The 27,291-nt window shown below is 44.9% G+C and overlaps 1 protein-coding gene across 2 annotated transcripts in view; it reads left to right on the top strand.

Moving 5' to 3' along the window:
- The window catches only part of SLC28A1 (solute carrier family 28 (concentrative nucleoside transporter), member 1), a 50,309-nt gene extending 24,147 nt beyond the window's left edge, over positions 1 to 26,162 (top strand). For both annotated transcript variants that reach the window (XM_006885140.1, XM_006885141.1), the window contains 10 exons: positions 2,266 to 2,346; positions 5,044 to 5,124; positions 7,414 to 7,539; positions 13,748 to 13,878; positions 16,216 to 16,384; positions 16,546 to 16,743; positions 24,617 to 24,698; positions 25,512 to 25,610; positions 25,728 to 25,839; positions 26,090 to 26,162. In XM_006885140.1, coding sequence (XP_006885202.1) covers positions 2,266 to 2,346; positions 5,044 to 5,124; positions 7,414 to 7,539; positions 13,748 to 13,878; positions 16,216 to 16,384; positions 16,546 to 16,743; positions 24,617 to 24,698; positions 25,512 to 25,610; positions 25,728 to 25,839; positions 26,090 to 26,162 — 1,152 coding nt within the window. The remainder of the gene's footprint in view (positions 1 to 2,265; positions 2,347 to 5,043; positions 5,125 to 7,413; positions 7,540 to 13,747; positions 13,879 to 16,215; positions 16,385 to 16,545; positions 16,744 to 24,616; positions 24,699 to 25,511; positions 25,611 to 25,727; positions 25,840 to 26,089) is intronic.
- Positions 26,163 to 27,291: the final 1,129 nt, after the last annotated feature.

The following is a 27,291-nucleotide window of genomic DNA, read 5'->3' as shown; positions in this document are numbered from 1 at the left end:
TTTGGGGTATATTCCAGTAGTGGAATTGCTGGGTCAAATGGTATCTCTATTTGCAACTTTTTGAGAAAGTGCCATACTGCCTTCCATAGTGGTTGCCCCATGTTACACTCCCACCAACAGTGAATAAGTGTTCCAGTTTCTCCACAACCTCACCAGTGAGAAGATTTCTAAACTAAATCTTGAACGCCTGTGTGGTCTCTCCTTCCTGTTTCAGTAAAATGCAAGAGGAAAGAGATGAACTAAAGAACAGACTATGCAAAAGGAAAACAGACCTTAATTGGGAAATTCTGTTGTAAAAAATAAGGGCCTAGGACACTCACCAAGGATGCACTTTTTGTCAAAGTAATTAAGCTCTGACTGGTGGCTTTAACCAGCCAGTGTAGCAGAAAGTACATCAGCTTAGACTGATGAGGTCAGAAGCAGGTAGAAAGAACTCGGTCTGCCTCTTAGAATTCTCTAAGCAGGAGCAAGACCAAAGGAAACACATGTGCTGTCACAGTGTGCCACAATGCTCAAGGCAGACATTTTCATTTTTATTCTTTTTTTTACTAGTTAAGCTGAACTTACTCTGAGTCATATTCGACTCGACAGCACTTAACCACTGCTTAATGAGACTAGAGCTGTTATATCTGGAGGAACACTCTTCCACTTTACACATCACTCTTTGTCAATGTTATTATATGAGGAAACCTGGGTTTACTATGATGCTGAATCTTGTGCCATGGGGCTATCAAATATCAGAATGGTTTTCCACTGTGGACAGTGTTTGGTGGAGCTCCCAGTTGTAAACAGGTTGGGAAGCAGGAGTGGCATCCACTTCTTAAACCACATGCCTCTGGAAACTCTATGAACTTGGAGAAACAATGATAGCTATGGAAAGGCATTAGGTCTTTTGTTCACAGAGTCACTATGAGTTGACCTCAAGTCAATGGCAGTCAACAACAACACAACAAGTTAAGCTGAAATGTTGTTTGTTTTTAAGAAGACTTCAGGCGTTCATTCAACCTCTCCAGCTCCAGAAAGTGTGGAATCCATGAGGATTTGAAAGTCTGTCCCTATAGAACAGCTGAGGTTTTTTGTTGTTGTTAAAGAAGATTGCTAGGCCTTTATTCCAAGGCATTCTGGGATAGATCCAGACCTTCATCTGTTCAAAGAGCAACTGAGCACATTATTTATACAACCCAGAGATTCATTCCACAGAGAATGTCCTTGTTGCTGTTTTGTGACTCTTTTATTATTATTGTGTGCCATCAAGTTGGAACTGACTCATTGCTGACCCTCCAGCAGATTTTCAGAGGCTGTAAAAGGTACAGGAAGAGATTACTCATCCTCCATTAAAGGCGATGCCAGGTTAAAGTACCCCTCGGTGGAAAGATGTGGCAGTGGCAATTGGACTTTGTTATTGTAAGTAAAATGGCAGTAAATAAGCACCAGTAGGGAGCTTTGGTGGCCTAGGGATAAGAATCTGCACTGCAATCCCAAAGGCACGTGGTTCGAATCCACCAGCTGCTCTGAGGGAGAAGGATGGGTAATCTCCTCCCATGTGATTAATTGTCTCTGGAAACCAGCTGGAGGGTCAGCTACAGGTTGGTTTTGACTTGATGGCATACAACAGTAACAACAAGGGTCATGGGCCTGGTGAGCAGGAAATGGAAGTGGGAGAGGCTGTAAGGGAAGAAGGCATGCAGCTGGGAATAAATGAAGAGTGTTTCCCTGGTGACACTGAGTGAATGGCAGGAGGGCTGGTTGCAGGCCCATGGTGAGTCAATGCTAAGTTTGTTGGCACTGAGTAAAAGTGATAGGCTGGAAAGAGGAGGGTCCCCTCACTCGGGCCCAGAGCCTGAGAGGCCAGGTGAGACGTAGAGTAGGAACTGAACTCAATGAGGAGAGTGGACACTGTGCAAGGTGCTTCTTGAGTCAATTCTTTACCCTCACACCAACCGTGAGTAGGTATTTTTACCTGCATCTCATAAGCAAGTGAATAGACACTTGTCATGTGGATTCAGGTCTGCTTTTTGTACCTTCTCTGTGGTGAAGGGAGACAGGGGGATGACTCAGTGGGTGGCCATTCTTTCAAGGGAACAGAGAAGACACCAGTGTATGAGACACCTGTGACTTCATGCACTGACCTAAGAGCTGCCTCCCTCATCCTCTCAGAGTTCTGAGAGGCAACATCTCAGAGCTATCGTGTATGCCCTGGGATCTATAGAGACCTCCTACTAGCTTGCCGCTAACTCGGCATCTTTATGCTTTCTTCCCTGACAGGTCTTGCCCATCATCGTTTTCTTCAGCTGTGTCATGTCGGTTCTCTACTATGTAGGCCTCATGCAGTGGGTGATTCTGAAGGTGAGTTCCTAATGACCATGGCCTTGGCTCTTCTAAAATCCCTTGCTTCCAGGGCCCACGTTCTTCAAATATGTCCTGTTTCATCAAATGCCTTGCTCCCATCAATACCTTTCCAGAGTCCTTTGCGTCCAGGGCTTATACCCTCCCAGAAAACCTTACTCCTAGGATTCTGCCAGGTTCTGGACCCATCTAGAGTCCTTTGCTCCTATGATCCATTCCTTTTGGAAATCCCTTGCTTGTAGGGTCTACACCCTCCCAGATTCTATTGTACACCCATTCATAGTCTCCTGTTATGATACTAAGGAGAAATGGCACCAAAATTCAGTAGGGTCCTTGTGGGAGGGAAAGTTAGGGACCAGAGGCTATGCTGAAAAGAAGTGTTAGGAGGAAAAGATGTATTCCAAAAAAGATTTTGTGAGACTGTAACAGCAAGTTACATTGGCCAGATTTAGCTAATACAAATGTCAAATTCTGGGCTTACACTCATAAAATCTGCTGCATAAAACCTGGATGTAGGAGGCCGCTCCGAATGGCATTGAACCTAACAAGACTTTGAGGTTTTAGCTGAACTCAGAATAAGCCAACACCAGTAAGTTACAAATGCACAGGTCAAAGTATATGGTGCATGACATTAGGGAGGAAAATGTCCCCAATCTGAAAAACATCATTTAACTAAGGAGCTATGGTAAGCTGAAGTATAACCAGGGGAGTGGAAGGACTTGAAATGACCCCCATCATAGGATGCTGAAGGGAGTACAGCCTGGACCAGAGAGGGCTGTGGTGCAGGAGCTGCTTGTCATCAGCCAGTTCCAACATTTAGTGACCCCATGCATGTCAGCAGAACTGGGCTCTGGATGAAGGTTCTTTGTTGTGGGTTTGTTTTTTCAGTTGTTTAATTTTATTTTTTTTTATTTTATACTGATTTATTTACAAATCTGTATACATTGTTTTTCACACTGGATCTTTTCCATTCCCTTCACCTTCATCCTCCACTCATCAAATTGAATGACCCTATGATTAACCAACCCTCATCCTCACCCCTCTGCTCCCCCATTCTCCCCCTTGGATCCTCAAACTCATTCTACAATAATGTTCTTATACAGTATTTGTCCTTATGGGACAGAGTTCACTTAGCATAATTCTCTCCAGTCCCTCCCAAGTTAGGTGGTAATCTTTACAAAATTATTGCTCCTTCATGCTGCGCAGTATTCCATTATGTGAATGTACCATAATTTCTCAAATCCATTCAGTTGTGGTTGGACATCTGGGCTGTTTGCATGTTCTTGTGACGGTGAGTAACGCTGCTATGAACATTGGTATACAAGTCTCCATTTGTGCCTCAGTTCTCATTCTATCAGGATATATTCCAAGCAGTAGAATAGCTGGGTCATATGGAATTTCTATGTTCAGCTTTCTGAGGATGCGCCAAATTGCCTTCCAGAGTGGTTGTACCATTTTACGGTCCCACCAACAATGTATAAGTGTTCTGGATGATTTTTAATGGCCAGAACTTGCTTCCAAGTTCCCCACTGGAAACTCAGACCCTAAGTTTCCAAGTAGCAACTAAGCATGTTAACCTTTTGCACCTCCCAGGCAACCCCCTGTACGGACAGAATCTCCAAACCTTTCATCGCCATTGAGTTTGAATCAACTCCTAGCTGCCCTCCAGAGGGTTTTCAGGGGCCTGTAAATCACATGAGAGGAGAATGCAATGGTGGATTTGAACCACCACTGTTGGGTTAGCAGCACAACTCCCTACAGACTTCACTACCAAAACTCCCATGAGCAGGATAGCTGTTTTCAACCTCTAACAGAAGAGAGATGAGATAAAGGGCTAGCTGAAAGTTCTCAACAGTGGGCAGAAATTCCAAGGATCCAAGTTGCCTCTTGATTCAAAGGAAGAACTTCTAATACAGTGTTTCTAAAGGCTTTTTTCACAAAACTTTAGTTCTACAGCATGTTAATAAATGCTACCAGATAAGGTATTCTTTTTTTTTTCCAGATAAAGGTATTCTGTTGTCATATTTTTTAAAAAAAAATTACTAATTGTTGTTAGATGCTGTCAGTGGACTTTGACTCATAGGGACCCTAGGAACTTTGTGAAAACACTAAACGTTGTTGTTATTGTTATGTATCTTCAAGTCAGAACCGACCCATAGCTGACCCTCCAGCAGGTTTTTAGAGGCAGTTAATCACACAGGAGATTACCCATCCTTCTCTCCTGTGGAACAGCTGGTGGTCTCGAACCACATGCCTTCAGGATTGCAGCGCAGCTACTAGCCACTAGACCACCAGAGCTCCCGACACTAAACATTAGGCTAAAGAAATGTAAACAAGTTTCTTTTGTGCAGTACTTCTCAGAGCCTTTCCTAAGCTCATGTGCACTGGTATGCACACCAGGGCAGTATATACAGAAACCCTCGAATACATTTGACCAGGAAACCTTTTTAGTATGAAAGACATGTTTTAGAAGATCTGCTGTGGTGACTGGATCCATCTTCAAGAGAAAGGACACCTTGGGGATGATAAGCCCCTGACAGTAGAGGTGCAGGAAGAGAGGGTGTAGGACCTCTGGGGAAATACAGGTGAGGCTGGGCTGGGAGTCAGGGAGGAGGGGCTTAGTACTTCTAGTTCTATCTCTGTGGGACTCTGGAGCTTAGTGATACCAACTCACAAGAGCACTCTGTTTCCTTCTAGATTGCCTGGCTGATGCAGGTCACCATGGGCACCACGGCCACAGAGACCCTTAGTGTGGCTGGGAACATCTTTGTGAGCCAGGTGGGTGCTGGACGCCTGCTCTCATGTTCATCAACAGCATCCTGGTGAAGGTGGCAAGCCCTGGCTTCTCCTGGGCTGAGATTCAGGATGGGCCCTCTGAACCTTCTCCCAGGTCATCGAAGGCGGTCCCATGGATGCTTTGGGATGCACTGTGCTTGCTTGTGCCAGGGAAATAGGTGTCTTTGATTGTTATCAGGTATCTTTGATTATTCTAGGCTTCATCATTTTCACTTACCCATCGCTGTCCAGTTGGAACCTATTCAGAACTGACGCTCTGGTGGGTTTTCAGAGGCTCTAAGTCACCCTGGAGAAGATTGCCTATCTTTCCTCCACAGGGCTGCTGCTGGATTCGAACTGCCACAATAGCTCCACTTTTGAGCTGACAGCACAACTCCTTATGGATTATACCATCAGAGACTCATCAGACCTACAGGAACAGCCAAACTTTCTCATTTTACATGAGGAAACTAAGGCTTGTAGACTGTAAATCACTTGTCCAAAGTATCATCCTTGGAAGCCGGGGTTAGAGTTGGCTTCCTCTCTTCTTCTTGGCTAAGATTCTGTTGTTGTTGTTGATTGCCGTCAAGTTGAGCATGGCTCATAGTGACCCTATGAACAAAAGGCCTGAAGCCTATATATCGTCATTTATCAAAGTTCATAGAGTTTCCAGAGGCATGCTCTTTAAAGTTCCTGTGCACATAGTTCTTTCTTCCCTCTCTATTTAAAACTGCACTTTCCAAAGTAAATGTGACTCTGACAGCACTCTTGGGCCCGAGTCCCTTTCAGAAGGCCCGGATGAGTCGCTGGCACTTCTCCCAGGATCCATCCTGTCTCATCTGCCTGACATTTGAGTAACCAAGAGACACACTTGTCAAAAGATGTCCCTCACATCTGATTAGAGTTTCTGACACTTTGAAGAATATGTTCAACTTTTTTTTCCCCCTGTGGGGCAAATGTGTTGGTTATTGAACATTTCCATTTATTTTAGCTTTTTAATCAATTAAAGCAGACATAGGTATGAATAGTGTTAAAAGTAAAAGTAAATCCATGAAAGTGTTCCAAAGTGAGGCAAAGGTGGAAAAGGAGGATGGAAATACAAAAGCACTTATTTTATATGAAATATAATGTGCTGTTTTGTGAGTGCCTAGGTGTGTGTACATGTATGTGCACACTTCTAGCATTCTCTCATGCTGAGAAAACACTCAATTCTCAGTGACTGTGACTTTGAGGGACTTGAAGAGTTCATAAGATGACTGAGTATTAGACAAATTGTTTGTCAGGTGGCCTTAGACCCCTGGGTCTTGATCTCTTTCCCCCAGCCCCAGAGAGGGGATGGGGCCTTCAAGGCCTAGCAGCAGCATTTCAACCTCTAGTTACTGATAGGCCTGTGTTCTTTTTCCTTCTCTGTGCATACTTTCTCCCCAGTTTTCAGCACTGCTATTGTCTCCCAAGGGAGCTCTGTTGGCCTAGTGGGTAGGGAGCTGCACTGCCAACCCTAAGGCAGGCAGTTCGAATCCATCAGCTGCTGTGACGGAGAAAGAAAGACAATCTCCTCCTGTGTGATTTATAGCCTCTGAAAACCCTTTGGTGGGTGAGCTATGAATCAGTTCTGATTAGGAAGTAAGAGAGAGAATGTTACATTATTTGCTTGTTTTCTGGTTGATGATCTGTTTTCTGGGCCCCTGCCCCACTTCTCAACTTCTCCCCTCACCACTCCCAGGATGTGAGTTCCATGGGGGTGAGGACTTGACCTACTTCACCCCTGTATCTCTATGTAGTGCCTGGCACATAGCAGAGCCTCAGTAACTACTAACTGAGTGAGTGAATGGCTCCAGGTTTCCTCAGAAGCCCTGAAGTTAACACAACCTCTAAAGTCCTAGATAGCTTGACAACCCCCATGCTTCATCAGGTCAGATCTGGAGTTAGACTTGCTCCCCGCCATCCTTTGTGTGAGCTGGGGTAATTCTTTGAATCTCTCTGAGCCTCTGTTTGCACTTCTGGAAAATGGGTATGACCACGACCATCTTAAAAGGCTGGGAACCATGTATATATGAAGCACCTAGTAGGGGGCCTGAAAAGGAGGGGTGCTAAACCCTAGAGGGCCCTGCCAGACCTAGGGGATGCATGACGTTCCTTTCTGAAGCAGACTGAGAGTTGTAAAGACACAGCCTAGTATGGACCGTGGCCGGCCCCGGCCCCTGGGATGCCCTTGCACTTGTCTGTCCTCCTCCAGGGGGGGATGTCTCTGACCTGGCCAGCTTTGGTATCTGATGTCCTTCCCATTTGCAGACCGAGGCTCCTCTCCTGATCCGGCCCTACCTGGCAGACATGACGCTCTCAGAGATCCACGTCATCATGACTGGAGGCTATGCCACCATCGCTGGCAGCCTGCTGGGCGCCTACATCTCGTTCGGGGTATGTGGAGTCCTTTCTCTGCTGGGCCAGGACAACGGTTATAGAGCCCCAGATAGCTCCTGGCCGGAGACACATGGGGCCTCCTAGGTGGGCTGTGGACTGAGCTGGCTGCTGTGATACAAGAGGAAATCTTACCTGAGTCAGGCAGCTGAGGAAAACACTCCCTGGTCCTGTGCCATCTACGGGGTCACTGGCGAGCTGATATCCATGGTTAAAGCCATTGTATCTAGAGGGTCTTCCAGTCTAGGTGGGAGATCAGTGGTCTGGTCCACAGGGCATTGCATGCCTAATGCAAAGTCCAAGCACCTCCAGTGGTTGGAATCTGCCGGTGACTCTGAGGGAGAAAATGCAGTCTTCTCCCATTGGGATTCACAGTCTTAGAAACCCACGGGCAGGTCACCGTGAGTCACTGTGCACAGCTGTGACAGCTTTTTGCCCAATCTTGGGGACTCATCTCTGTACTAGACAATATTACTTTGTGATCCATAGGGTTTTCATTGACCCATTTGCAGAAGTGGACTGCCAGGCATTCTTTTCTACTCTGTTTCTGTCTGGAAGCTCCACTGAAACCTATCCACCATGGGGACTCTCTCGGTATTTGAAATACCAGTAGTACAGCTTCCAGCTTCACGGGTTCATGCAAGACTTTGGCCACACAGGGGTTGGTTTTTTTAATTACTTGGTCTTGTCAACTTTTCCTTCATGCTTCTGAATGTCATGCTCAGGATGTCTGTCACAAGAAGGAAGTTGCAGGAAAGTAGAGCTAGAACTACCTTATTTTGGGGGAAAAGAAAGCAATACATGTGTCTAAATCTAAATCTAAATATCAATAAAAATAAAAATAACTGTAACTATAACTATAAAACTATAACTATAACTATAAATATGGTGGGCTGGGCTAAGAAGCTGCACAGCTATCCCAAAAGTTCAAACCCACCAGCTGCTTCACAGAGAAGGATGGGCAAGCTCCTCCCATGCAATTAACGCCTCTGGAATTCCACTGGAGGGCCAGCTATGAGTTGGTTCCAAATTGATGGCACACACCACCACCACCAGCATGTACATACAGACACACGCACACAGACACATATTCTTAGTTGCTGTGACATAACTATGACCCCATGAACAGCAATTAGGACCTCTGCACAACCCTGCTTCATCTTCATTCTCCCTACTAAGTGCAAGACTATTATTACAGTTTCTGTGTCAATCTATCTCATTAAGAAAGTCAAGAGGGAAAATAGAGGGAAACTTTTATGTGCATATATATTGACTTAAACAACCACATAGACCAAAAACTCCACAATAGCATAAATCAGTAGTTCTCAGATTCATCTTAGCATCTCCATCACCTACCTGAAAGGTTTGTTAAAACCCAAATGCTGGGCCTGCATCAGAACTTGTGATTCAGTGAATCTCTGCATCTCCGACAAGTCCACAAATGATACCAATGCTGCTAGTCTGGGTACCACGCTTAGAAACCACTGGTCTAAACTATAATCACCTGCTGGGAGTAAAACTGAGGAAGAAAGTCCGAGGTTCTGTTTGGTGTTAGTTTTTTAATTTTATTCACTTGTGCAAGAATTTCTGTGGCAGTTAAAAAAAAGGGGGGGTCCAAAATCTTTGAAGGAAGATTTGCAGATGGTAGCACAAATATACACAAATGTTTTCAAGATGTGAACCATTATTCCCAGGCACTGGGTAAGGAAGAAGGTCCCTGGCTAGCACAAGTGGTTTGACCTTGTCTGCTAACCTAAAGTTTGAAGGTTCAACCTTCCCAGCAGCACTGTGGAAGAAAGGCCTGGTGATTGGCTTCCGTAAAGATTAAGGCTGAGAAAACACTTGGAGCAGTTCTACTCTGCAGCACATGTGGTCACGGGGGTCACAGTGAGTTGTAACCAACTAGTCAGCAATACGTTAGGCGTTTGGCTTTGTAGGGATACATTTGAAGATTCAACTGTGCCTGTCCTGGGTAGGATTGTGGTTGATTTACAGGCCTGACTCTTTCCACTGGAATTTGATCTAGAAGCACATTGCCCTCAGAAAGTTGCTCAAGCAATCCTTTGGGAACAAAGGAGGGAGGGGCTTTAAACCCCCCTCCCCCCAGCACAGGAGCGCAGTGGGGAGAGTGCAGGGTGGGAGGAGACTAGGACAAATCCCGCCCCCCCCACCCGCAAGTTAAAGACTTGGGGCGACATTGTAGTGACAAACTCACATCTGTGGACTCATGTCTGGGCAGGCCACCCACTCTCTCTGAACCTCAATTCCCCCACCTGTAAAGTGGGGATATTAAATTACCCGGTACTGAACGGTGCGTGCTGAGTTGAAACACTAGGAATCTTTGTATCCGGTGGCCACAGAAGATTCCTGATGGATTCCTTGAGCCCAAGCTGATTCATTGGCAACTAATTACAGGTCCTGGATTCTACTCTCTCCCCTCTCTGTCCTCAAGGGCAGCAAGGTGGCTGAGGACAGATTAAGCCAGGCAGCACCTCAGTCTGCTTTCTCTCAGACACTTGGCCAGGCCATCTTCTCTGCCCACATCCCCACAGGGCTCCTCAGGCCCCTGGGCACTCTAAGACTTTCCCTTGCACTCAGGCCTTTACCTTTTGGCCCAGCACCTCCCGTCCAGAACTTTTGAGATCATTAAACTTTGTTTCACTAAAGGCCTAGGATGTGCTTCCCAGAGCTAGTGCTCCCCACATTGTTTCTAGAAAATTAAGATTTTTTTAAAAAATGGAAAATCAAACTTTGTTCCTGAGACTTTCTTAACTGTTGAATATTAATTCTATTTTTCTCTACTTAACAGGAGAGGAAGGGAGTTCAGAGGGTACAGTCTGTTGAGAGGGGTGCTGCCAGCCCAAGAGAGAGGGCTTCCTCATGTTTGATTTACAGCCTCATGAAAACCACTGGAGGGCCAGCTATGAGTTGGTTCTGACTGGATGGTGAGGAGTTGGAGTTATGAGCGTGGGAAGGAGGTCTGGTAGCTCAATGGTAGTTCAGCTGCTAACTGAAAGAGCAGCAGTTTGAATCCACTAATAGACCCATAGAGAAAAGACCTCATAATCTGCTCCCGTCAGGATTAAATGAAGCATCTAAGAGAGTGGCTGTGAGCTGGAATCAATTCCGCATCACATGACAATAAGCTTATCAGGGGAAGAAGAGTGGCCATAATATTCATGACCTATTATTATTGTTTAGTTTCCATAGAATCAAGGTTGACTCATTGAGACCTTACATAACAGAGTACAACAGTCCTGTGGACTTTTCTAGGCTATTATGTTTGCAGATCAGATTGCCATGTTTTTCTCCCTTGGAAACACTAAGTGGGTTTGAACTACCCACCTCTCATTTATCAGCTGAATACTTAACTGGTGCGATACCAGGGTTCCTTATTCAGGACTTAAGACCTTTAAAGGAAAAAAAAAGACCTTTAAATGTCTTTAACTTGCTATGAATCCTATAGCCACGCAAAACACTGTTATTGTTGTTGACTGCTGTCAAGTCGAGCACGACGCATAGCTACCCTATGAACAAAAGGCCTGGAGCCTGTTCTATAACTAACATCATTTCTCTATGTTCATAGAATTTCCAGAGGCATGTAGTTTAGGAAGTGGATGCCGCTCCTGCTTCCAAACCTAAATCAATCTGGGAACTTCTCCAGACTGTGCATGATGGGTAACAATTATGGTATTTGACACCCTATAGCACAGTGTTCAGCATCATAGCAACTCCAAGTTACTTCAGCATAGTAAATAGACCACTGCTGTACCACTTAAACAATGTTCATCCCAAAATTATTAAAGACATTTTATTTCTAACCCTGCTTCCAGGAACTAAAACACTGGCAGAATGCTGTTTAGGAATTCAGTCTCTCCTCCTTCCTTCTTTCAGACCAGAGAGCAATCTCTGCCCCAGGCAGGTGTGGCTCCCATGTGAAGGGGTCTGGGTGTCCACATCCCTCTAGCATCATGGACTCTACAATGCAGAGGCATCCGGAGAAGCAGGGGACAAATGCTTTGTCCACTGTTATGGCATCATCATCTTAATTTCTGTCATTATTGTTATTACCATCTTGTATATGTGAAGAGTAGCAGGTATATAGACAAAAATGCCTATTTCCCCCTGTTCTTCTGTAAATTAGACAGGACCGGGATTGTTATTCTCATTTTGCAGAAAAGAAAATGGAGGCCCAAGTAATCAAATATGGCTCACCCAGGATGAAAAGGAATTCGAACCTGTGGTATCTTTGGCTCCAAGTTCAAAAGTTCCATTTTCCTTCCTATGTAGTCTGCCTTTGACTTTTAATACCAGCACTGGTTTACAATTAGTTGAAGGATTTGGATGTTTTCAAAGCTCAGTCCCCTAGTTTGAAAGCCCTACATTACCAGCCTAGGCGGCCCAGGTTGAAAGAACCAAACACATCCTAACTTCTTAACCAACTTCCAGATCAGCCTCAAGTCTGGCCTCCAGAGAAGCTCTCTTCTGCCCCCACCTGGCTCTTGGCTGCCACTGCCACTGCATGGGCCCTACAAACCTCTCCCATCAGCCTCTGCAGGCTTGTCTTTAATGGGTGTGTTCCTCACAAGTGTCTTTGGTTGTGCTCTCCAGTCCTTTTGTTCTTTCTTACAAGCTCACACATTTCCAAAGCTTTATTTCTCCATTACTCAACGTCTGGCTCCTCTTGCCTGGCCCTACTCCTGTTGCTAATATTCTGATACTTCTCTTCTCAACCTTTGCTGTCTGATACAGTACTACATGTGGGCAATGACACTTGAAATGTGACATGCCTGAAAGAGATGTGCCACGAAGCTTAATATGTTGTTGTTGTTGTTAAGTGTCATCGTGTCTAGTACAACTCATAGCAACCCTATGAACAAAAGATCTGAACCCTGTTCTATCCTGCACCAACTTCATACTTCCTGACACACAAGAGCCCAATGCAACAGTCACCATGTCAGTTGACCTGGTCGAGGGTCTTTCTCTCCTTCGTCGACCCTCCACCCTTCCTAGCATAATGTCCCTCTCCATGGAATAGCCCCTCCTAGCAGCATGTTCAAAGTATGTGAGGTGAAGCTCATCATTCTTGCCTCCAAAGAGCACTCCAGCTATACCCTTTCCAAGACAAACTTAATATAGAGAGGAAAGTTTAAAATATTTCATTAGTACTTTTATAATGATGATATGGTCAAGAGATAATATTGTGGACACACTAGTTTAAATAAAAAAATTTTTTTCAAGTTAACTTCACCTAATTCTTTTGACTTTTCCAATATAGCTCCTGGAAATTTTAAAATTCCATATGTGACTCACAGTGTGTTTGTATTGGAAGGTTCTTCCCTTGGCCTATGGGCACCTGAGTCCCCACAGGTCGCATGACTGAACCATTTAGCTCAAGAGGCTACCATGAGAGGAGACCCAGATGTGTATCTTGGATTGTTCACTGAGCATATTGTGCAGGGTGAGCTTGAGGGAGTCGACTTGATGAATTGTACAAGAGTTGGGACCTGAGGGCGAGTCCGAGAGGCGAAGTTCTCTTCATTCAGGGTGAAGCTGCAGAGTGTACTCCCTGTGGAACTGGAGTTTGTAAACCAGGTGCCATCTCCAAGCTAGAGGGGGGAAAAGGGTCCTGGCTAGCGGAAGGACAGCCCCAAGATTCAAGATCCCCAGCGGAAGCTGGGCCACCAAGGTAGAGACAAGTCAATTGGCAAACCTCAGTCCAAGATATCCAGGTACCATGGGCTCTAATGCCTTCTCTTCTTTATCCTGCGTTAATTATACTCTACTCTATTAGGTCTCTTGGGTCTCAGTTTACCTATCTGTAAAATGGGACTAACAAGACCCTAAGTTATAGAAAAATTAGAGGGGGGAATATAAGCTTATAAATATACAGCTGTGACTGTAGAGTCACACATGTGACATATTATTATCAATAACAACAACAACAGTAGTGATGGTGATTACATGACAGTGGAGCAGAGTACACATGTCCCCCTGATGCCCTGGCCTGTCTCCCTGTAGGGAGCCCTGGTGCATTGTCTGTAGATGCTGCTAACCCAAAGGATGTGCCTTTCTGGCAGTTCAAGTCCACCAGCTGCTCCATAGAAGATCCCATGTGCTTTATGGTCTTGGAAACCCATTGGAGGGTCAGCGGTGACTTGATGGCAATGAGCAGCGGCCCCCTGAGAGCCTTTGCCCTGTTTTGCAGATTGATGCTGCCTCCCTGATCGCTGCTTCCGTGATGGCTGCTCCTTGTGCGCTGGCCCTCTCCAAGCTGGTCTACCCTGAGGTGGAAGAGTCCAAGTTCAGGAGTGAGGAAGGGGTGAAGCTGACCTACGGGTGAGTGCAGTGGGAAGGCCGGCAGAGGGAGGGAGTGGGGAGGCTGGAGCAGAGGTAGAGGGAGCTGTGGGACTCATTTCTTTGCCCAAACCCAGAGCCACCTCTCCTCTTGCTGCCCTGGTCGTGTTTCCCTTTCAAAAACATTGACTCCAATTCATCCATCTTAATCTCTGGTTTCTGACTAGCAGGCAACAGTGGGCTAGTCAAGGCTGTGTGCTGAGGAGGGTGACATGAAGGCCCTGGGTCACTTCTCCACAAGGTGGGAGTTCTTCTCACAATCGTGTGCCCCTACATATTGAGCCTCTCCTTGATTCCATCTGCCTTCTCTAACATCTCTTCACCAGCATCTTAATGACAGCTGTATCCCATTTCATCTTAAAAAATGTAGAAAAGTTCTTCCCATAGGGACCTGAGATATTCTCACCGAATGGGTCTCTACTCTTCTGACTCAGGAAACTCAAGTGAATGAGGGGAGGGGTGGGCAGGGAGAAAAGTGCAACAGTGAATGGATGGAAATCCAAAGACTCTGTAAACTTTCATTAAAATCAATTTAAAATTAAAAAAAACCCACCAGGTTTATTTTAAGAATACTCGGAAAGCTACCCAGGAGTCAGGGATGTTTTTATGTAGAGTCAGAACTGACCCCTAGCTGACCCTCCAGCACATTTTCAGAGGCAGTAAATCACATAGGAGTTGATTGCTCATCTTTCTCCCCTGGAGCCATTGGTAGATGCAAACCACGTGTTTTCAGGATGCAGTACAGCTTCTTACCACTACGGCTTCCCCAAATCAGGAATAGCATACCCAGAAAGCCATGAGGTATCTGAAAGGCACTCCTTTTGCAGAAGTAATGTGCATTTTCTAACATTAGTGGTGGAGTTGGCAGGTGTGTCCAGGCCAACCAGTGGGGTTGGTCATGGCAGCCCAAAAAGAGGACTGGAATTTTGTTGCATGTAAAATGCAGAGTAATACTGAGTGCAAGGTTTTTGCTGTAGATTCTCTGGCTATTGAGCACATCCAGGTGAACAAAGCTCCTAAGATGCATAGTGGTGCATACAGAGACCATGATTGGATGAACCCAGACATGAGCCCCTGCCGCACAGACACAATCTTTCCTGAAAGGAACTTATTGTTTCTAAACCAGAAAAGAAGCTTGTAGAAAATAAAAAGATATCCCAGAAGAAACTATGAGATTCAGGAGAAAATTCAGCATAAAATGAAATGCAAATAATTTTTTTTTAAGTTGAAAAGACACCCCCTCTGGAAAATGGACTTGGAGACACATGGACATCCCAGATTCCACGACTTCTGAAAGCTTACAGCATTGTATTTGTTCTGTAGAAATATAATGTGAACTATGCCTTTTGTTTTCAATTTCCTAATAGCTGTCTCAAATAAGTAAAAAGAAGCAAGAGAAATTCATTTTAGCAGTAAATCGCATTTAACCCAGTGTACCACAGTGTCAGCCTGTGATAATACCAAACTCTAGTTTAGGAGTTGTGTAGCCACCCAAAGGCAGGTAGTTCAAATGCACTAGCTGCTCTGCTCGGAGAAAGATGGGCATTCTCCTCCTGTGCGATTTACTGCCTTCAAAAGGAGGTCAACTATGAGTAGGTTCTGACTTGGTGCATAGCAACAATAATCCACTGGTGGTGGGAGAGATTGACACTGAGCTGATTCTGCCTCAGAACCTGAGTGACTAAATAGAATTACCACACAGGGCTTTTTTTTTTTTTTTAACTATAATCTTTATGGGAGGAGATTTTTTATTCTTTCTCCCACAGAGCTCCTTTATAATAATATATAAAATTATGCATTGAATATTTTATTTTTTTTTATCCAAATTCTGCTTTTTATACTTAAAATTGGGACCATTTTACCAGGAAGCTTAGTATGCGCTGATTTGCACTGAGCAATGCACTCAGGGCTTACTTGTGTTTACTTGCTAATCTGCAGTGAGCACTATGATATGGTGTTACCACATCTTTGTTGAGGTGGGGCAGGTAAAATTGTGCGCTCCAGACTGGGAAGTCACAATTGGACCTGTGCATGCCTTACTTATTGGGTAATGTCCTCTGCTTACAATACATCTCCATTCAGATCAATATCAAAGGGCCCAAAAGTCATAGGTGGCTAATGGTTTCTGAATTGGACGAAGCAGTGGTAGAAATAAGGGTCTAATCCAAGGATTAAGATTAGCTTTCTCAGTTTGGTCCTCAGAGGGAAAATAAAGACTGCAATGCTTTTTACCTAAGGTTCCTCTTTGGGCCTATAGGAAGGAAGCCTGGCTGTTTGTGGGTGTGGGCTAGTAAGGATTGTTCTTCATCCCAACTACAGAGACGCACAGAACCTCTTAGAAGCAGCCAGCAGCGGGGCTGCCATTTCGGTGAAGGTCGTTGCCAACATTGCAGCCAACCTGATTGCATTCCTAGCAGTGCTGGCCTTCATCAATGCTGCCCTCTCCTGGCTGGGCGACATGGTGGACATCCAAGGGCTCAGCTTCCAGGTTAGGTTTCCCAGGGCCACCTCAGCCCATGGTGGAGAGGATGGTTGTGGGTAGGTGGTGGGCATGCAGTGCACATGACTATATGGTGGTTATACGCAGAGTCTGAAGTGCCCAAGCTCAGCCCTGGGTCCCAGGTCCTGCTTTTGCTCCTCTACCTTCAGCTCATCTGCTCCTACATCCTGCGGCCTGTGGCCTTCATGATGGGCGTGGCCTGGGAGGACTGCGCAGTGGTGGCCGAGCTGCTGGGGATGAAGCTGTTTCTGAATGAGTTTGTGGCCTACCAGGAGCTTTCCAAGTATAAGCAGCGCCGGCTGGCTGGGACCGAGGAGTGGGTCGGTGGCACCAAACAGTGGATCTCCGTGAGTGTCCCTGTCCCCTCCCTACAGTGGAGGACTGACACAGCCACTCCTGGGGCCCCTGGGCAGCTATTGTCCAAGTTCCAAAGGCCTGGCTCAGACACCCTGAGGGCCTGGCTGCTTCACCTCTCACTTCTATCCTTTTGAAAAACAAGATGGCCCAGACTTTGCTGGTTTTTTCCGGGCCTCTCAGGTCTAACTATAGATGGGATACTTCTCTTTGGGTGACCATGGCCAGCCACTGCACATCATCTCTTCTAGTGGAAAACAAGGATGCAACCCCTGCCATGTCTACCCCAGAGGAATGGGGATGAGCTCTCATGAGTGAAGAGTGAGTGTGGGAGAACTCACCGTAATGTTCAGTGTTGTAATCTAGATTCCACTCATGGGTCTCATGGGTCCACTTTTTCTGTTAAATTTATTTTTAAAACAACCATGAAAGTGCTACAAAACTGACTTTTCTAAAATAGCAACACTCTGGCGGTGTAGGGACATGTGCCTCTCTGGCAGTTTGAATCCACTGGCAGCTTCTTGAGAGAAAGATGGACAACCTTCTCCCATGAGATTTACAACTTCAGAAATCCAGTGAAAGGGACAGGTCCTGCTTCATGGCAGTGACTTTGGGCTTTTGGGGGGGAAAAAACCCACAAAACATCTTGATAACATTACTAAAAATTTAGGAGAGAAAAAGAAAAATGTTTTCATTTGATACATTTTCTTTGATTCTTTTAAAGGGCATTCATACAGTTGTTTTGATAAAATCCACACTGCACCATAGCCAGCTCTTCCTTCCCACCTCCTCCCCTTAATATTATGACACAGCAATCATTGGCATAGTGGTTAAGGCATTGGGCTGCTAACCAAAAAGGTTGGTAGTTCAAATCCACCAGCTGCTCAATGGGGTACAATGAGATCATCTGCAATCAAAAGGATTCAGTCTTAGAAATCCTAAACTGTAGTTCTACTATGTCTAATAGGGTTTGCTATGATTCAGGAGTGACTCCATGCCAGTGGATTTTTTTCATTATGACACGCAAGTGTGCATTATAACATAAGCGTCCTAATATATTAACGCATTTCCAGTACATGAATCCTAGCATATTTGACCAGTTCCCTGCTGTTGAACCAATCAGGCTAGCCAATTGGACTGTTGTGCACAAAGCTGAAATGAGTATCTCTGTGCCCAGAGCTCTCCCACCTCTTGGATCATTTCATTAGGCGCCTTCCCAGATGCGGGCTGACTGGAGCCCGTGGCAGGACTCCTGATGTAGTTGTTGCCAGTAACTTTTCCAAAGGGTTCGAGCAGCTGAAATTGCCACCAGCTGGGCCTGTGACTATTTGTTCCTCCAAACACTAAATAACACTAAGAAGTCTTAATTCCCCACCCCTTTTTTAAAATTTGCAACCTCAATGGACAAATATTAGTTCATTGTTTTAATTTTCATTTCTTGGGTTGCTAGGAACTTTGAACACTAAATCTTTTCCCTTGTCTTTTAAATTATCTTTCAAATCATAATGAAATGTATTTCCTTTGTTTCAAATAAGTTTGCATGAGTATAACACACACCCCTTACTCCTTATCCTCACCTCTGATCTTACCTGTCTGTGAATTCCTTCAGCAAGTATTTGTGCAAACAATTACAGGTACCCAGCACCTGAACCACATTACATTTCACCACCTTCCTGGACTCACAGAATTTATAGCTAGTAAGAGACAATAGGCAAAACAAAAGATATCAAGGTGGGGGGGGAAATAACCACAAATTTTAGTAATTTCTATGAAGGAAGGAAATAACCCAGAGAAAAATGAAAGGGGGCCTTCTTTGCCTGAGCTGATCAGAAATGTCTTCTCTTGGGTGCAGCATCTGGGCCAAGACTTGTAGCAAAAGGAAGGGGCCAGACAGGAGAAGCTGGGAAGGGATATGCCAGGAAGAGGAAGGAGCACATGCAAAGGCCCTGAGGTGGAAAGGAGCTTAGTCTAAACAGAGAACTGAGAGAAGGGATATTGTTATTGTTATGTGCCATCGAATTGACTGTGACCCATAGCAGCTCTGAACCCTTCCTTTTCCTGAGCCAGACTCACTAATTCTGACACACCAACCCTCATTACCCCAGTTACTGTACTGATCCATCTTATCCAGGGTCTTCCTCTCCTGTGCTCTCCCTTCACCCTTCTGAGCATGATGTCCTTCTCTGGGACCAGTCTCTCTGGCCACATGCCCAAAGTATGTATTACAGAGCTTCAAAATTCTAGGCACCAAGGAGAAAATGGGTTTCATCCTCTCCAAGACAGACCTATTTGTTTTCTTGGTAGTCCATGGTGTTTTCAAGACTCTTCTCCAGAAGGCATCGATTCTTCTTCTGTCATCCTTAGTCTTTGTCCAACTCTGTGAAGCATAACAAGAAATTGCAAAAACCATGGCCTTAATCAGACACTCCGTAGTCTCTAGTTGCTTTTCAGCACTCTGGAGAGGTCTCTGACAACCAATGCAAGATTTTCCCAATGTAATTTTTCTTTTTATTTCCTGACTGATGATGTTAAGAGTTTTATTTGTGGAGCCGAGCAAGCTGTAATTGTTAACAACCTCAATCTCTTCTCCATCTATCACGGTGCTGCCAACTGTCTTCTTAATGTTAAGCTTCAATCTGTATCAAAGACTATATAGTCCTTGACCTTCTGCAGCAAGTGTTTCAGGCCCTCGTCACTTTCAGCAAGCAAGGTTGTGTCATCTGCATAATGTAGATTATTTATGAGTCTTTCTCCAATCCTGATGCCACATTCCTCTTCATAAAGTCCTGCTTCCTAAGTTATTGGTTCTGCATATAGATTATAAAGATGTGGAGATAGGATGCATCCCTGCCACACTCCTTTCCTGATTTTGAGCCAGGCAGTGCTTCCCTGCTCTGTTCTGAGGACTGCTTCCTGGTCCAAGTATAGGATTCACATAAGCACCATCAAGTGTTCCAGGATTTCTATTTTCCTCAAGATTAGCCACAATTCAAATGCCTTTACATAGTCAATGAAACACAGATAGACATTCCTCTGACACTCATTGCTTTCTGCCAAGAGCCATCTGACACTGGCAATAATGTCTCTAGTGCTATGACCTCTTCTAAACCCAGTTTGTATTTCTGGTAGTTCTCTGTTCCAGTCATTTCTGGATAATCTTCAGCAGGATTTTACTAGTGTGTGATATTAGTGATATTGTTCAATAATTTCCACACTCTGTCAGTTCATCTTTTCTTCCAGTCAGTTGGTCGAGTTCTCCAGACTTCTTGGCACAACTTAGTAAGCACATCCAGGGTAGCATCTGTTGAAATACATTGATTGATATTCAATCAATTTCTGGGGCTTTATTTTTTCCCCCCCAAGTCCTTCAGAGCAGCATGAACTTCCTCCTTCATCACCCTGCCTCTTGATCATATGTTGTTTTTTGAAATTATTCTGTGCCAGAGAATTCTTTTTGTTGTAATGACTCTGTGTACTCCTTTCATCTTCTTTGAATGCTTCCTGAATCCTTCAATGTTCTGCCCGTAGCATCCTTAAACATTGCAACTCTCAGCTTGGATTTGTTCTTCAGATCCTTCAATTTAAGAAATGCTGAGCAAGTTCAGCCCTTTTGGTTTTCTGACTCTAGCTGCTTGCATGTTTCATTATAATACTTAGCCTTGTCTTCCTGAGCTGCCCTTCGAAACCTTCTAGTCAGCTCCTTAACGTCTTGATTTTTTTCCCCTTTGCTTTGGCTTCTCAGTGCTCTAATGCAATATTCAGAGTCTCTTCCAACATTCAATTTTGGTCTTTCTTCTTCTCCATTCTTTGTAATTACTTTTTGATTTCTTCATAAATTATATTCTTGATATCTTCCCACAACTCATCTGATCTTCTTAATTAGTGTTCAAGGCCTCAAACCAATTCCTGAGTTGGTTTTTAAATTCAGAGGGAATAGGATCAAATTTTTATTCATATGATATGATTTAATCTTCTTTAGCTTTAATTTGAACTTGTATCGGAGTTATGAGTAGTTGATGGTCTGTTCTACAATCAGCTGAGACTAGAGTAAATGGGAGTGCTGAGCTCTAGTGGGTAAGAAGTTAAACAGCCAATTCAAAGGCAGGCAGCTCAAATCCACCAGCTGCTTCATGGGAGAAAAATGGGCAATTCCTCCCATGTGATTTACATCCTTTGAATATGCAATGGTATGAGTCAGGTCTGCCTCCACAATGAGTTATTTGAATTGTTAAGAGTAAATAGAAGAGCAGTTTCTGACTACCCAGCAACTATGTAAGCACAGGCTTACTTACTAATCTGTAAGGAGCAAGTCTACATTATTATTTTTTTTTACCACAATAAAAATTTTGCTGTGAGGTATGACTGACATTTCTCCCAACCTCACAGCACCTTCCTACAGAATCAAAGCCTTTTTACAAATGTATACTCCCTGACAGAGAATTCAGGAAACAAAGCAGAGCCGGGCTTGCTTACCATGACCAGCTAATTAATCATAATAGATAAGTAAGCATATTTGTGCTTTCTTTGCTTACTGGGAATGCCGTCTCTGATCGTGAGTGACACAAAGAAACAACAGTAAGTTCACGAAGATTTGACATATTACTTTTGAATAAATTCACTCAGGCTGTTATATGGGGTATGATCATAGGGAACACACTGGCATAGATGTAAGCCTCAATATTTTCCCACTTTTTTATATATGTCATTAAAAAAAGAACTGTTTTTTGTTATATTTTCTACATGTCTTTTTCATAGTTCTTTCCCCCCATATAGACATGTATTTCTGTTGTTCATATATATTGTGTTTCACATATGTACACTGTGTTGCATATAGTCCTTAATTTCTCTTACATTTCATCCATTTATATAGTGGGTAGGGGGAGTTTCTCCTTACAATCACCCCACCAATGACTGCTTTCATGAACTACTTTTGTGAAAGCACTCAAGCCAATTACCTTTTTTTCCCTTCTCCTGTGAACAGGTTGGGATAGTTTTTAAAAAATTTTATTCATTTTAATGAGCATTTACAGAGATTTTGGATTTCCATTCATTCATTCATTGTTGCACTTTTCTCCCTGCCCACCATTGCCCCCCCCCACCCCCAGTTCACTCTTCTGTTTGAAAAGTAAAAGAAAAATTCCTTCATTGGTATGCAATCCCCCCACCCCGAGTACACTCCACTATGCAACCTTCATTCTGGACTCTTGTGATAACCATAATACCCTATCATACATCACTTTTAAACTGTTCTCTCCCTCAGCTGTTTCAATGCAGTATACATAATCTACCCAGTTTTTCTCATTGTTACCCCAACCCTGATGTCAGTCCCATTCTACAACAATGGCACTATGCAGTATTTGTCCCTGTGTGACTATTTCACTCAGCATAATGTCTTTCAGGGTCACCCATTTTTAATAATATTGCATGAGTTCTTTGTTTTTTAATGCGCCACAATATTCCATTATGGAGTATACCACAGCTTCTCTATCCATTCATTTGTTGATGAGCACTAGGTTGTTCCCAACTCCTTGCTATTGTGAACTAAGCCGTGATAAACATGGGTGTGCATATATCTGCTTGGATGTCAGTTATGGTCTCTTTGGGGTATATTCCCAGTAGTGGAATTGCTGGGTCAAATGGTATCTCTGAGAAAATGCCACACCATTTTCCACAGTGGTTGCACCATTTTACACTTTAACCAACAGGGAATAAGGGTTCCAGTTTCTCCACAACCTCACCAGCATTTGTTGCTTGCTGTTCTGTTAAATTTTGCTATTCTGACTGGGGTGAGATGGTATCTCATAGTTGTTTTGATTTGCATCTCCCTTAGAGCTAGGGATTTTCAAGCCAACTACTTTAAGGCACATATCTTTTTTTTTTAAGGCATGCATTTTTTAATACAAGTTTGACACCAACTCTTTTCCTTCATGACACCAGCCCCCATCATTTCTATGCTTAGAAAACTACTCCATTCCAGAGTCTTTTAAGCATTAAATTATTAAAACAATTTGGTGAAGTCATTAAGAACATGAGCTTTGGAGTCAAAATTGAGTTCAAATTCTGACACACCTACTTGCTGTGTGAGCTTCCCCATTACTTAGCCTCTCTGAACATGTGTGCTGATAGGAACAACTGTATTACTGATGTTCTGTATTTTGTATTAATTATTGTTTATAATATTCATAGTTATCTATTTGAGTCATCTATAATTAATTTAATATATAGCATGGGGTATATAACTAAGCCAATATCGTCCTCACATCTGTAAATTGTTCCATTTTGGCTCAACATCTACAGCTGTTCTCTCTGAAAAATGAAAAAACCCTTTAGGGCAAAAGGAAAGGAGAACCACCTCATCAAAGCACCTTTTCAGTGCCTGGTACCTCCCACAGGCTATCTGATTTTCAGAACAGCTCTGCTGAGCAGGAATGATTCTTATTTCCACCTTCTGAATGGAGAAACTAAAGCTGGTGGTGGGTGTAGGCACCATGGGACCCGCTGGGTCAGGCTCCTTTCCCAGCATGCCCTCCTCCCTGGCTTGAGGACCCTTCACTGGCTCTCAGTGTGAGCAAAAGAGCAGATAGAATTCCTGAAAGGACAGAATTGAGGTGAAGAGGCCATTCATAAGCGCCCAATGAGTACAAAGCTTAGTTGGGCCAAGGAGGACAGAGTAATCTGATTAATACACAGAAGGCTGATGATTAAGAGGTTATATATATGAGAGTTAGAAGGGCTGAGCTCTTGAGGTGATACAATGTGAGTCAGCTTATAGGTGGTGCTCTTGACTGGTGCTGTTGTTGTTAAGGCCATTGAGTCGTAGGTGACTCATAGTGACTCTATGAACGAAAGTCCTCAACACTTATGTGACTTTCATCCTCTCTCCAGGTTCATAGGGTTTCTGGAGGCAAGCTATTATGGAAGTGTATGTCAACCATGGGTAACCATTCTCACATTTGACACATCAGTGTCACAGTGTTCAGCTTCACAGCACCCTCAAGTTAACTCTGTATGGTTGCTCTTGACAATGAACCAGTGGTTTGAAGTCACTCCATGGAGAAGAGCCTTGTTGATTTGGTGTCGTAAAGATCACAGCTTTGGAAACAGTTTACTCTGTCCTAGAGGGTCGCTGGGAGTCAGAATCTATGTGAGGGCACTGGGTGTTTAGAAGTCGTCAGCACAGAGGGGTTCAAAGGTCAAGGGCATGTAACTCAAAACTCACTGCCATCAATTCAGTTCGTACTCATAGTGCCCCACCCCCATCGAATTTCTGAGGCTGTAAACCAGTTTTTTTCCCTCCTCTTTTCTTTTCTTTTTGTGTGCCATTAAATCGGATCCAACTGGCACAGGAGGAAATTGCCCCTCCTTCTCCAGCAGAGCATCTGGTGGATTGGAATTGCTCACCTTTGGGGACTGAATCGCAGCTTTTTGTCTCTAGGCCACTAAAGCCCCCGAGGCTGTAAATATTTTTTTTTTTTTTTATTTTCTGTGTGTGTACCGTCAAATTGGATCTGACTGGTACAGGAGGAGATGGCCCCTCCTTCTCCGGCACAGCATCTGGTGGATTCAAACCACTTATCTCTGGGATTGCAGTGCAGCTTCTTGCCACTAGGCCACCAGAGCTCCCCACGAGGCTGTAAATCTTAATGGGAAGAGATAGTCCATCCTTCTCCCTGGTAGTCGCTGGAGGAGGATTTGAACTCCAGAGATGTTCAGCTTTTGGATTAACAGTACAACTGGTTTTTAATTCCACCAGAGCTCCCTACAGACACAGAGGAAGGGATAAAACTGAGATTAGGGGCCCTGGGTGTGGTAAGGGACTCCCACACTATCTGAGGGAAACCACTCCCCACTCCTCTGTGTTTCCAGGTCAGAGCAGAAATCCTCACCACGTTTGCCCTCTGTGGATTTGCCAACTTCAGCTCCATTGGGATCATGCTAGGAGGCCTGAGTGAGTCCTACGGGGCCTACCCAGCCTCCTGGGGAATCAGCAACCTGGACATCCGTCCTGACTCTGATACGACTTTACCAGGGATGTGCAGGCCTCAGTTGTCCCATATGTCTAAGAAAGAGGCTGAGCAATCAGGCCCTGGAGGCCGCCCGCCCCGTCCTGGAATTCCATGAGTTGTCTGCTTCTGTAAAGGAATACAGCTTTGGAAATCCCATGGGGCACTTCTGCTTTGTGACAGAGGGCTGCCATGAGTCAGGAAACATGACAGCTGTGGGATGACATGATTAAGGGGAGTCTGAGAGATTAGCGTCTTGACCTTTTAGGCCGGGCCTAGCTCAGGGGGCTAGGTGGGTGGATGATTTGGTATGATGCTGGTCTGTCCCCCAGAGGCTTTGGCCTGCAGGACACCCCCATGGAGAGGCAGGTCAGCACTGTACATTGCCTCAGCTCTTCACAGAAAACACTGCCCGTGCCTTGCCATCACCCTGCCCGGTGCTACAATTTTACAGAGAAAGAAGCTGAGTCTAAGAGTGGTAAAGCAGTGGGCCCAGCTACACAGCTGAATCTGTACTTAATCCTGGTCTGCCTGGATTCTAACTCACGTCCCTTGCCCTCCATCAGCCACTGATGTAGTCTGAGGTGGCCTGAATCAGGCCAAAGAGGGATCCCAAACTCGGCCAGCTAAGTCAAGAGGGACAACGTCTGCTCATCTAAACCCCCATAAGAGCAGGGGCTGTTAGCAGACATGGCCAGAGCCCCAGGATGGGCAGAGGCACGCCGCCCCCTTGACCTTGAGCCTCCTATTCCTTGCAGCCTCCATGGCCCCCCAGCGGAAAGGTGACTTCTCCAAGATTGTGCTGCGGGCACTTTTCACGGGGGCCTGTGTGTCCTTGGTGAACGCCTGTGTGGCAGGTGAGTACTGGCCTGGCCCTGGTCCACATCTGGGTGTGGGGTTCTGCTCCCACTGGGAGGCCGTGGGGACAGCAACCAGAAAGAAGGTCCCACATGACAGCTGCTTTCTCTCCACAGGGATTCTCTATGTGCCCCGAGGGGCTGAGGTTGACTGTGTGTCCCTCCTGAACACGACCCTCAGCAGCAGCAGCTTTGAGGTGTACCAGTGCTGCCAGGAGGCCTTCCAGAGGTGAGGGCCTGGGCTGTGGGTGGCACCCACTGGGACACGTGCTTGGGGGATGACTTTGGCATGATTACAAGGGCTGAAATGTGAGTACAACTGCTCCAGTAAGGGGAGAAAGAAGTAGGGCCTTGCAGACCAAACCTGGGAGCAGAGGCTGGACCAGAGATGCTGAACGGTCTTCCCTGGGTTGCACAGCTTGCTCCCGGTCTGTGAGCCTCTGGCTGAACTCCAGTCACAGCTTTTGCTTTCTTTGCAGCACCAGCCTCAACTTCACTGCAGGGGCCCTGAGTAACTGCTGTCAGTTTTACAACCACACAACCTGTACGTAGCCCAGACAGAGGGACAGAGCGTCTTTGCGCCTCATGGAAGCAGCTGCACCTCGCCCCTCTCATGTCCAGGTTTCTCCTATGAGAAGTCTCTGGCCTCAAGCACACAAATGGAAAGGGGAGAGGGAGTTGAGATGCATGAGCAAATGAAGGAATACCCTCTACTCCAGGACCTCTTCCTGCTCCATTTTCTACCTCTCAAGTTGTAAATTCTCAGGTCATATCTGCCTCTGCCTATCTTGCCTCCATATTTAAATAGCTCTCTAGCCCTTTCCATTCTCCTTTCCCTTTAGGAGCCCCTCACACACAATTTTCCCGCTATAGGGACCCCCACGCACAACGCTGCCTCCTCTCACTCTGGGCTTTGGCCACCTCCTCAGGACCTCTGGACCCCCCTCTTGTTCCTAGGACCTCTCTGGAAAACCCTCCTGTGCATTCAGAGATTTCACCACTGCCTTCCCTCACAGCACTTTCCAAACTGGAATCCTGTGGAACACTCCCACCAGGTTCACAGGGTCCCACAATCTGAAAGGTTCAGAAAGCAATAAACTAAATAAACTTAGACAGATTTCTTTACCAAAGACTTGTCAGAGCTGGATGTGAATAGGATATTATAAGGCATTTACCAAATTTATTTTACCTTAAGAATCTTTTCCAGGAAAAGAGTTCTGTTTTATATGGGGGTTTCATGTGACACCATTTGAGCAATATTAGCTCATGTTCAGATGGCTTTACTTCACATGACTGTCCTGTCAACACAAACTTCTATGGCACTTTGTACCAGCCACTAGTTTCAATACTTTATATTTCTTAATTCTGATAACTCTGGGAGGGGGCTTGTAGTTATTGTTGTTAGAATCCACCAAGTTGATTGTAACACACAGTGTTCTGAATGGAAATGAAGTTAAATTGTAGTTCTTGGTCAACTTCTCTCAGAGCTAGCATGATGCATCCTGGGCAATGCACATACAGAGTCCTTTCTGTTCACAAGCTGTTCTGACCTCTGGGACAGGCACAGAACTAAGGGTTCTTTTGTCATTTGAAAGGAGCTCTGCTGGTGTATGTAGTCCACAGAGTGTTACACTGCCTCTCCCATGGTTCAAATCTACTCTTCACTCCAAGGAAAAAGCAT

The sequence above is a fragment of the Elephantulus edwardii genome, unplaced genomic scaffold (assembly GCF_000299155.1).
Source record: "Elephantulus edwardii isolate Elephantulus edwardi_28Jun2011 unplaced genomic scaffold, EleEdw1.0 scaffold00041, whole genome shotgun sequence".
NCBI classification, from domain to species: domain Eukaryota; kingdom Metazoa; phylum Chordata; class Mammalia; order Macroscelidea; family Macroscelididae; genus Elephantulus; species Elephantulus edwardii.
This window is presented reverse-complemented; position numbering and strand designations above follow the sequence as displayed.